At 53.0% G+C, this 11,707-nt stretch overlaps 1 protein-coding gene across 2 annotated transcripts in view; it reads left to right on the top strand.

The window, feature by feature from the left end:
- Positions 1 to 142: 142 nt before the first annotated feature.
- The window catches only part of SLC43A3 (solute carrier family 43 member 3), a 29,160-nt gene continuing 17,595 nt past the window's right edge, over positions 143 to 11,707 (top strand). Inside the window, exons 1-6 of one of the 2 annotated variants that reach the window (XM_034645567.1) lie at positions 143 to 590; positions 833 to 962; positions 7,220 to 7,266; positions 8,388 to 8,464; positions 8,686 to 8,778; positions 10,895 to 11,034. In XM_034645567.1, coding sequence (XP_034501458.1) covers positions 407 to 590; positions 833 to 962; positions 7,220 to 7,266; positions 8,388 to 8,464; positions 8,686 to 8,778; positions 10,895 to 11,034 — 671 coding nt within the window. In that variant the 5' untranslated portion in view covers positions 143 to 406. The remainder of the gene's footprint in view (positions 591 to 832; positions 963 to 7,219; positions 7,267 to 8,387; positions 8,465 to 8,685; positions 8,779 to 10,894; positions 11,035 to 11,707) is intronic. The other variant, XM_011229236.3, reaches the window with a different exon arrangement.

Below are 11,707 nucleotides of genomic sequence, written 5' to 3'. Positions count from 1 at the left end.
CCCCCTTCCCCCCCCCCCCCCGCCGCTGTTTCTATTTTTGTGGACAGTCTTCAGAATTGGGCTCAGTTTCTGCGTCCCCAGGTGCTGCCATTGTGGGGTAGCGGGGCTTTTTGCAGCTGTTTCGAACAGCTGGCCTCTTCCCGCCCCCCTCCCAGAACGTGCCGTCCACCTCTACCTTTCCCACAAGCCCCCTGTACCAAGCGGCCTCTGCTTTATTTGACAGGATCCAGAGAGTCGACCACCGCTGTTTCTTGCCCAGGCTGGAAAAAAGGCAGAACCAGAGCCTACTTGAACAGAAGGGCTTGCCAGAGGAATTTTCCAAGGGCCCAAAGGCCAGCCCTTGAAGCGCCTGTGGTCAGCCCGGGAGGCCTCCAGTGAGATTTGGGGATTGGCACCACCTCCCGCCATGCCAGGCCAGGGTCTGTCCCTCCGAGTGGCCACCCTGCTGACGGGGCTGCTGGAATGCCTCGGCTTTGCGGGAGTCCTCTTCGGCTGGGCATCCCTGGTGTTTGTCTTCAAAACAGAGCATTACTTTGAGGAGCTCTGTGAACCGGATGCCGGGCCCATGGGCAATGTCACAGGGCAGGCTGGTAAGGCACTCCTCTAGGGAAGCGGAGTCTGGTTCCGAAGCAGGAGGAAGGAGTGGGAGGGATTCTGCCCCCAACCCCCACTGTGCCAGCCTTTCTGGGGTGAGAGGAAAGGAGTGTCAGCCTTCCCACCAACTCGGCAACTTTGGGCTAGGAGGTGCCTGGGGAGGGAAGTACCAGCCCCTGAGGGGTCACTAGGGGCTGTCACATTTCAACTCCCTGAGATCTCCTTTTCTCTCCTCCAGACTGCAAAGCCCAGGATGAGAGTTTCTCACTCATCTTCACCTTGGGGTCCTTCATGAACAACTTCATGACATTCCCTGCCGGCTTCATCTTTGACAGGTTCAAGACCACCGTGGCTCGTCTCATAGCCATGTAAGTCCCAAAGGCCCGGCCTGGGCAGAGGGAGGCCCTGTCCCAGCAACTGTCACAATAGCACAGGAGGTATTCTCTGTTTAGATCCACCCTCTTCTCTGCATCCCTACTTCCCTTGCCTTTGCCCTGTTCTTCCTTTGTTCGTTGTGACTGTGTATTCAAATTGAGCTGGAGTCTAGGCCGATTTCCTTTGAGGGCTGGCTTGGTGCCTGGGTTAAAATAGAGGGACTGAAAATTGTCATTCAGGGATCCTATCAGGCCTCACATCCAGGTCCTTCAGGGTTAATTGTCATCTCACCTTCCCCCCATGCCATTCCCCAAAGACTTAAGTAAGGTCTCCTGAGTATCCCCGATGGTGGGATTTCCCCATCCCCTGACTGGAGCGGAGACAGTGGGGGTTTCACAGAGGGTAAGGGACCTCATCTCACTCAGGCAGGATGCCATGGTAGCTGGCCAGCTTCAGTGATAAGCGGTGGCCTGCCAAGGCCTGCCAAGGCCTTAATAGGACCTAGGGCAGGTGCCTCCTGGCAGATGTATGGAAAATGAGTTATCAGACAGAGGGACAGGCAGGCTGGCTGATAAAGCAAGTTCCTGCTTTCTAAGCCGTTGGGTGTATAATGACTTTATCTCAGTCTGTCTTTGGCTCCCTGTCTCCTCTTCTTCCAACCCTTTCCTTTGTCCCCTCCCTCCTCTCCAGCCTTAGTATGTTAAGAAAAACTCCGTCTTTCCCATGTTTCTCTTTTATTTTCACATAGAACACCTCACTTTTGATACACCTTGTCACCAAATGTGTGGGTTTCTCCCCCACCCCAAGCAATTCTTTGACATCCTCTGGATGTCCTACAATTTAACCCCGTGCTGATGCCATCTCCCTGGAGAGAGGGTCAGATTCCGCAGGTGAAGGGCCAGGTCCCAGAAGACTGCCCCCCACTTCAGATGCCGATTGCAAGTTGGTAAGTCCCCAGGTGACCCACAAGTTCTGTCTGACTTGGCTGCAAATCAGAGGTTCCCATAACCTCCCCTCTTGGACTGGATTATTTGCTAGAACAGCTCACAGAATTCAGGGACACACTTGTGTTTAGTTTATTAAAGGATATGATGAAGGATACAGATGAAAGCGTACAGGTTTGGAAGCTCTCTGAGCCCCGTCCTATAGGGATTTTGTGGAGGCCTCTTCATGTAGGCTTGATCAATTATTAACCATTGCCAGCCCCTCTCCCCTCTCTAGAGAAGTGGGGCTGGGGGTGGGGTTTGCCAAAAAATTCCATACTTCAATCCTGACCAATCCTTGGTCTTTCTGGTGACCAGTCCCCATCTAGGAGCTATCCGGGAACCTACCAGAGTCACCCCACTGCAACAAAAAAATGCTCCTCGTGCTCTCATCATGGAGTTTTCAAGGGTTTTAGGAGCTGAGTGTCAGAGATCCAGGACAAAGACCAAATACGTATTTCTTAGTGTAAGCCACTGTATCACCGTGCAGCCCCCGGTCTTTGGACACGGATCCCTCGTAGCAGAAACAATCATAAAGGTCAGGAGTTACCGGCACAGTAACAGAAACACATTCCGTCATTAATGACTATCCAGTCCATCATCACACCATCTGAAAGTGTCTCCCAGGGCCGTGTACGCCTACTGGCTTCCATTCGATCTTGTCAGGTTCCAAAAGCAGGCGTGGTCTCAGCAATATATCCTTTCACCCTTCACACATCTGGTGTAATTGAGCGAAGAGACAAGAAGCTCTCCTTCCCTGAGCCTCTTTCGGAGGGTTCCGTAGTACTGATTTCCCTCCTTATAGAACCTGCTTATTCGCCCCCTTACTCTCTGATGTTCCTTCTCTCCGCTGACACCGTAGCTCTTCCGCCTTCGGGAGGGATGGTTAGGTTTGGTCACTGCTGGTCTGGAATGCTCGTCCAGCAAGTGTCTCCCCTTTCAGGGAGGGCGAGGGGACCCAGGTGCAGAAGTAAGTGGGCTGTCTTTCCCACCAGGCGAGGTGGCTGCATTCCCCGTTTGTCCCAATTTTGGCAGATAGAGGGAAGGCACAGCCTGCCCCACCGGGCACTTGGGAATCGAAACGTAATGGTTAAGAACACAGTTTTCTTGCTTAGGAATCATCTCTGCTTCCAGCCTTGGTAGTGGCAGCCCTGGTCCTGTGACCACAGCATGAGGGAGAGAAAGCTCCCCTAACCACAGCACTAATAGAGGAAACATTCCCCACTCAGACACCGTGTCCATCCCCCATATACGGTCAGGAGAGAGAGGCAGCCACTTCACATATAGCCTGTTCGAACATACTAGTTCTCCCATTTTCGTGCACCCCTCTAATGCCACAGTGATTTCCATAGGGCTGTGCCCCATACGGCCAGGTTTCTGTTGCCCTCCTGCATGACTGAACGGCCAGGCCATTGGCCACTGCCCCTGGGTCCGTGAGAACCCGTACGTAGGGGCCTTTTCCACGGTGGGTTTCTTTCCTCTCTACGAGGACAGCAGCATGGGGTTCATTCAGCCCACGGAGCTGATCTCTTTTTATCTTTTTGGATCCGTGCGGTGGCCTTCCAAACAGGATGTGGTTGTCCATTCACCGTGGAGCACAGCCAAGTACTCTGTGTTGGCCAATCGAGGGCTCTTTGTAGGGCCCCGTCCAAGTGGTGGTAGAATCCAGCCGCTCCCCACACATTCCAGAGTCAGCCCTAGGGGAGAAGAGGCTCCCTGGTCATGGTATCTCCTCCTTGCATTCCCCAGGCAATGTGATCCTGTCTCACCACTGCTATTTTTAGTGTGGAATTCTTCTGGGCATTGCCATCCCCATTAGAGCGTTTCTCCGATATCAGCCTAGTCATTGTGGGTCTTTCACGTTTGAAGATCATTTTATGTACTTCAGTTATCTGTGTGGATTCAATTAATGTCTGATAACAAGATGATAAATGCCCCGGAAATGGACATTCTCTTGTCCAAGGTCCCAGTACTTGTTGCTGGGAGGTGAGCACAGACTTTTGCCATTAGCCCCAGTGTGGGCTCCCCAGAGGGTTACGGCACAGAGAATTCGTCCCTGACCAGTACTCCGGCGTCTAGCCCACACCGTCTGGGCTCGGGCAGTCTCACTGGTTCCCAGTGCACATGTCCGGTTGACAGGAAGGGCAGATTCAGATGCCTCCTGTTCCCTAGTCACTCAACATGATCCAGGCACGTGAGGAAAGGCAGCCCCTTCTCACAGAGCCTGTTCAGCCATACCGGTTCTCCTCTAAACGTTCCCCTTTCTTCCAGTAACCCTGAACTTCCTCCCTGCAGCCTCCTCAGGACTTGGTGAGCAGGTGATTTCACCGTTGCGTGGGGGAAGTGCTCCCGGCCAGACGTAGTATCTCGTTGTGAAACATCAGGGAAACGAGACGCACGTTTTTCTGGAGAGCATGTTTCAACATCCCAGCTTTCATAAACCTACCAACTCTTATATTCTTTGCGTTCTCAGTCTAACCGAAGCCCGTGTCCAGGCTTGACCAGTGGATCTGGGTGCCTCAGTGGGTGAGGCTCCCCTTATCAAGGAGCCCTAGAAACTTCTCTTCTCCACCCCCGGCTGCCCATTTTGGCCACTCCTGTGCAAAAGGCTGTGGGGCCAAGGTGAGGGGTAGAGTCAAGGGAGCCTGGTCCTTCTGTTAGTCTGGAACCTGATGAATCTGCCTAACCTTTGCCCCAAGCATTGTGATCTCTCTGGCTTCTGGCTTTTAACATTTTTTCAAATGGGGACAAAGAGACTGGACTTGTTTGCAGGCACTTTAATGCTGGGGGCCGGCAGGGGTCCCTTTGGCCCACCCAGCCTTTGGCAGTGCTGTATGAACACTTTTTTTTTTTTTTTACCCCCAATAACTGTCCGTTTCATTTATCCTCCATCTCTATAACCATCTGGAGATTTCCACCCAGCGGGGATGAACCCACGACTCTTCTCTGTTTCCTCTTTGTTCCAGTCCCATCAATATTTGCTTTATTCCCCCTTATTCTTTAATAACCGTTTAAAATTTTCTACCCTAAGACCAGCCTCTTGATTCTCCTTTCCACCTGTCCCCATTCTTTTGTTAATTAACCTAATCTATTTATTAGCAGCTGTAAGACCCAGGAGGGGAAACTGAGCCAGCAAACTCAGTAAGCCGTCCCGAACTGGGTTTTCCCTTTTGCAGCAATGGGTTTTATGGGGTGCCCATGTGAAAGGGGCCCCTCGCCACAGCATTTACCATGACCTGGGCACAGGGCACCGTAAAGCCATGCCCACACAGCTTGCATACAAAGTGTATGGGCTGCTGCATCTGGGATGTTCCCTTTGTAGGGCGAGGGGACCTTACAGTGGCCTCTAGCTGTGCCCCCAGGAACGACTTCCTGTGTGTGGCTTACACGCAGCTGTCTGCAGTTGTTCCAGAGTGAGCTCTAGCGCCCGCATCAACCCGGACATGCCCTTCCTCTTTGGAGCGTTCAAAACCCAAGACACCACATAACCACATACCCTAGATTAGGCACGCTCCCACCCATCTCAGGAAAGGTTCTCCAGGAAGCTGAGGATACCCAGCCACAAAATGTAGCGGCTCCTTTGCGTGGCACCATCCCCACCCCCCCGGGTTGAGTTTTGTCCCTCTTCTGCACTGACGACCTTCTTGGGGACCAGAGGTCTTAGAGGGACTTTTCAGGTGCTCCTTCATCATTTTTCCCTTGGGGCTGACTTCGAGGCTAATGGCCACAGCTCAGACTGACCCACATCTGACCCTGGTCGAGCGCGCAGTGCTGACCCGGCACTCTCTTTAATTTCGCGTTAGCTATTACGGATCCCAACAGCCGAGCGTGTGTATCTTTCAGCTTTGGCTTATTAGTTTGCACTTCCCGTGCATCCCCTGAACCCACTCCTGGGAGCTGGATCCAGTTCTGAATTCCAAATTGTAACTTCTCCCTTTAGTTGCAGTGCACCTGCCGCTCCACACCAGGGGTCACCCCGTGGCCCCCCAGGAGCCAGGGGCTCTTCATCCCCTCTCTGTCCGCAAGGCACATGTTCCTTTGAGCTTGGGCCATTCTAGCAAATCCCTCTTCACCGACACCAACTCTACTGGCAAATCCTACATGTCTCCTCCTCCATTTGTCCTTGACTTTCAACAGAACAGTTCACGTCGGATACATCCGGTCACCACGTGTGTATGTGGATTCTCCCCACACCACATGATTCTGTGACACCAGCTGGTGTCCCACAATGTAACTTAGTTCTGACACCGTCTCCCTGGCGAGCGCCCCAGGTCCTACAGGTTAAGGGCTGGGTCGCATAAGACTGGCCCCCCCCACTTCAGAGGCCAATCACGGGGGTAGGTCCCGGGCTTACCCACAACTTTGGTCTGACGTGGCTACAAACCAGAGGTTCCCGTGACCTCTTTTCCCTTGGATTGGATTATTTTCTAGAACAGCTCACAGAACTCAAGGAAACATTTACGAATGTTTACCAGTTTACTAAAGGATATGTTGAAAGATGCAGATAATTAGGCCAATGGGGAGATATGTAGGGTGAGATCTGGGAAGGTCCCGTGCACAGGAACTTTTGTCTGGTGGCGTCTGGGGTATGTCATCCTCCTGGCATGTGGTGTATACACCAGCCAGAAGCTCTCCTCATGTGGGCTCGATCACTTAGTAACCATTTCCAGCCCCTTCCCCCTTTTCGCAGAAGTGGGTGGGCAGGGCTGAGAATTCCAGGTGTCTGATTATGGCTTCCTCTTTCCGGCGACCAGCTCCCTCCAGGAGCCATCCAGGAGCCCACCCAGGGTCACCCGGTCAGAACAAAGATGCTCTTAGTGCTCTTGTCACTGAAGAATTTGCAGGTGTTTTAGGAGCCCTGTGTCAGGCACTGGGGACAGGGACCGAACGTATATTTCCTATTATAAATCGGAACATCACACTTAGGCACTGCTTCTATCACCCCATGCCTCGCCAGATCCCCAGACTGCTAAGAGATCTCCATAACCTTGGGATTGCGGTCCTGAAATCACAGCGCCCTAGAACTTCTAGATCAGTCCAATCATTTCCTTTTATAGCAAAGGCTGCTGAGGCCCAGAGAAGGGCAGTGCCTTACCTGAGGTCACACAGCAAGGAGGAATTAGAACTCAGAAGTTTTGCTTTGTAGACTGGCCACTCATCTTATTCTCCAAGGGATATTGAGCTGTTGGGACCCCAGATGGGAGGACCTTGGTTCTATCCACTCTGCCCTTTGGACAACATTTTCCATCTCCTGTTGTATGTTTCAGATTTCTCTACACCAGCGCCACACTCACCATAGCCTTCAGCTCTGCAGGTGAGTGCCGTCAGGGGGTGGGAGGCATGAAGCTCAGAGGCACCTGCTAGGTGGGGCAGGTGCAGAAGGTGATAGCAGGACACCCTGACCCCCACAGTTGTTCAGAGATCCACAGGCTTTGAGCTCGAGGGGATCTTTGAGGGGGTTATGGCTGGTCCATGAAACCAGCCTAGTCCACTGATAAATGCAAAAAAATAAGGACAGTGGAGGGACTGCTACAGAGAGAATTTATTCAAAAGATTACATCCTTCCTCGTGTGTGTATTCATATGTTCTTTCCTTAAAAACAAAATGATAGTATGAGGGAGCATTATTTTTAAAAATATCCTTATTTAGTAGGGCAAATTTGAGAGCGTTGTTGTAGTCAGGAGTTTTCGTTTCAAATTTTACTAGTTGATGAACAGAGAAAACTCCTGAAGTCTGCGAGTGTCAGTCTGGTTCATTTTCCTCTTCTGCCATTGTGCGGAGGGAAGATGGGCGGGCGAGAGATGCCTTGCCAAGACTTGCAGCGGGAAGCACTCTTTCCTGGTGTGTTGGTTATGCTGGCCAAGCATGATGCCTGGCACAGAGGAAATGCTCGCTCCGGGTTTAATGGACCAGGGAAACACAGTCCACGGCCACTTCTTGCTCGCCTCCCACGACACCCCCCGAGATGGGAAGGGCCAGGATTGTTATTCCCATTTAACAGACGAAGTGACCGAGTCAGAGATTCGGAATCCAGCTCCAGGTCCTTCAGGGGGTTAGAAGCTGTGCTTGGGGGGCGAACCCAGGCTTCTCTCCCCAGCCATGTCAAGCAAGGGAGGGGCTGCTTGGGTTTAACGGGGGAAGGGAGCCGTGGCTTCACTTTGGGTCTTGTCTCTAGTGACATCCAGACATCCAGGCCTGCCACAGACCGAGCACCACTTTGGGCCCAGGAGACCTCCCCAGGGTCCCTCTGCAGGGACATTTGGGGGAACCCTGACCGCTATCTTAAGGTCCTCAAAGGATGCTAGCAGGCTAGCTAGAATTGGGGCCCTGCCCCCAGGATCGTGAGGAATTTGGAGCAGGTGGGAGCCAGAGTCTGGGGCTCCGTGTTTGGGTTACACTATGACACAGCCCCACCTCTGTCTTTGATTGTTCCAGACTCAGCCCCGCTGCTTTTCCTGGCCATGCCCATGCTCACTGTGGGAGGAATCCTGTTTCTGATCACCAACCTGCAGGTGTGAGCCCGCCCTGACCCCAGGCACCTGGCGGGAGGCTGGGGAGGGTGGAGGGAGGGAGAAGCACTGCTCTGCTTTGGTCACTTCCAGTGGGGCTGGCTCGAGCCAGGGCGGTAGCTCCCGGGGCGGAGGCGGGTCTGGATATAATGAGCGCCTGGCACGTGTCCCGTGGAGAGGAAGAACTGGCTCAGGAAGAAGTAAGTGACTCCTGTGTTCTCTAGGTTGGGAACCTCTTTGGCAAACACCGCTCAACCATCATCACCCTCTACAACGGGGCGTTTGACTCCTCCTCGGCGGTCTTCCTTGTCATCAAGGTAAAAAATACCACTGAACAACATGTATCACACACTTCCATGCGCCAGATGCTTGTCTTGTGAACTTTGCATGATTTCTTTCCGTCAGCCCTCCTGCAGCCAGTAAACCTTAAACTTGACTTGAACTTGAACCCAGACCTGCCTGGTTCTGGAGCCTCACCCTGTAGTGACTAAGCTCTTTACACCTATCTAGGATTTCTGGGGAGAGGCCATGATGCACTTGGGCCGGGGGTTGGGCAGAGGCTGGGAGCCCCATGGACAGGGGTGTTTGCACCTGTGAGCTTCTGGTTTGGACTAGAAGGTGAGAGGTGGTCTGCCGAAGTGACGGGGCAGAAAGGCAGGCTTCTCCAGCTCTCCTAAAGGCTGCTGTTGGGGATCAGGGGGATGGGCTGTTCCAGTGCTATTAGTGGCCCCCACCTGACAGCCTTTCCACCTTCTTCATTGCTTATAATTCCATCTGGGCAGTGAGGTGCCCAGCCCAGAGGATGAATCCTGATTGACCTAAGCCAACAGGGGCAACGCCTTCCCCCTTGTTAGGGATGGGTAGAGGTGGTTATATTATCCAGTCCTTGTTAATGAGATGAAGGGTGTTTTTTCTGGATGAGTTTAGGGGACATTTCCCCTCCCTGATGGAAGGTGAGAGCAGAGCCAAAAGAAAGCCTTTTGCCTTGGTCCCCCCGCCCACTTTTTCTTTTTTGAATGTTGTGGGAGGGTGTGATAGCTGGAGTTGTGGCAGCCATGCTGTGATTATGAGGCCACCAGCTGGAGGACACTAAGGATGAGTGAGCGGAAGGAATGAGAGAATGTGGGTCCTTGACACCTCAGGCTGCCCAATTTGGGACTTCCCTCCAGGCTTTGTGTTAGGCCAGAGGCAGCCGGCACAGCCCATGGGCTATAGGGGAAGAGAAGAGAAACTCTGGAAGTCACTACCAGACATAAGGCTAGCTAGCCTAGTCCCATGAGCACCTTGGCTTAGAGGGTCACCTGGAGGTTGATCCCCAGGGGCACTTACTCAAGCCTCTCTACCACTTTCTTTCTTGTCTCCTTAGAGTTGGAAGGAGACAGAGTGTCAGAGCAGGATCTGAGTTCTTAGTTTAATCTGACCTTGCTGCTGCGGACCCTGACCTTGAGCAGTTCATTGCACCTCTCTGGACCTCACTTTGACCCTCTGTAAAAGGAGGAGGTGGGCTAGATCAATGGTTTCCAAACTGGGTGTTGAGGAACCTGAGGGGTTCTCGGCAGTGTTAGGTCGGTCACCAAGGAGAACGAGGGGGAAGATGACTGGGCTGCTTCCCGCTGATGTGTTTTGTAAGTTGAATTTTTGTGTGAAGCTTTGTTTGAGAAAAAGGACTTTGCTGCTATTAAAAAAAAATAAAACGAAAAGGCAGTGAGCTGGCAGATCTGAGACGCCACCTTAGGAGAGTCTCCGAGGCTGTGGGGATGGGTGACATGATGCCCCCCCATCCTGGTTCAGCCGTGGGGTGGGGGTGAGCCTATGTGTGCGTCAGGTGTTCGGGACGGAGGGCAAGGGCCTGGGGAGGCTGGGGTTCCAGCTCCTGTTTCTTACCCTGACTCTTCTGTTTGGTAAAACACACAGAACATGAAATTTACTCTCTTAACCGTTCTTAAGTACACAGTATACAGTATATAGTATACAGTTTAGTGGCATCAAGTTCATTCATGTTGTGCAACCATGACCACCATCCATCTTCAAAACTCTTTGCTGCCTTGCAAAACTGAAACTCTGTGTCAATTAAACAGTAACTTCCTGTCCCCCCTCTCCAACCCCCCGCCTCAACTCCTGGCGAGCACCATTCCCTTTTCTGTTTCTGTGACGTCGGACGGCTCTGGGCCCCTCATGGCCGTGGAAGCCTGCGGTATTGATCCCTTTGTGACTCGCTGATTTCCCTCAGCATCCTCAAGTTCATGCTGTAGCCTGTGTCGGGACTTACTTGACTCCTTCTTGGGGTGAATGCTATCCCGTCATATCTGTCTGCCACAGTGCGTTTGCCCTTTTATCTGACGATGGACGCTCGGTTTGCTTCTGCTGTTTGGATGTTGTGGATAATGGTGCCGTGAACACGCGTGTTATGCTGTCGTCCTCTTCCTTCTGCAGCTGCTTTACGAGCGGGGCATCAGCCTCAGGGCTTCCTTCATCTTCCTTTCGGTCTGCAGTGCCTGGCATGTTGGGCGCACTTTCCTCCTGATGCCCCGAGGCCACGTCCCCTATCCACTGCCCCCCAACTACAGCTACGGGTAAGGACTGCAATCTGGTGACCGTGGGCCCGAGCCCTCTGCCTGACCTGCGGTGGGAAGCCAGGGGTGGGACAGATGGGCAAGCAGGGCAGAGGAAACCTGTCACAGGACAGTGGGACTGGGCCAGGGGTGTATCAGCTAGCCATTGGTGCATAACAAACTACTCCCAAACTCAGTGGTTGAAAACATTCAGCATTTGTTTTTCATGAGTCTGTGGGTCGCTGGCCGGTTCTGCTGGTCAGAGATGAGCCCGGATGGTGTTGGCAGGGCTCTGGTCATCTGCCGGGCTAGCTGGGGCTGGCTGGGGAGGCTGGCCTCGCTCACATGGGGTTTGTCTGGCCGTCCTTTGTGGTGACAAAGGTATCTGGGTCACATGGCTCTCCCCCTCCATCAGGCTAGTTCCAGCGTTCCAAGAAACCGTGCAGATGTGCACAGAGTTTCTCACAATTGGCTCAACATCGCTTCTGCTGCATTGTGTTGGTGGAAGCAGCTCCTGGGGCCAGCCCATATGCAAGGGCTGGGGACCCCGTCAGAGCTGCCAAGACCCATTGCAGAGGTTGGAGAACAGGGGTTGAAGAAGTGTGACCGGTTTGGCAGTCAGCATCGCGGGTGGCGGTGGGGCATTGGTTTGTAGCTCACTTACTATTTTCCCATGCGCCCCGCGATAATCCTC

This window comes from Ailuropoda melanoleuca, chromosome 16, assembly GCF_002007445.2.
Source record: "Ailuropoda melanoleuca isolate Jingjing chromosome 16, ASM200744v2, whole genome shotgun sequence".
NCBI lineage: Eukaryota > Metazoa > Chordata > Mammalia > Carnivora > Ursidae > Ailuropoda > Ailuropoda melanoleuca.
Note: the sequence above shows the minus strand (reverse complement) of the source record. Positions and strands in the feature narration are given on the sequence as shown.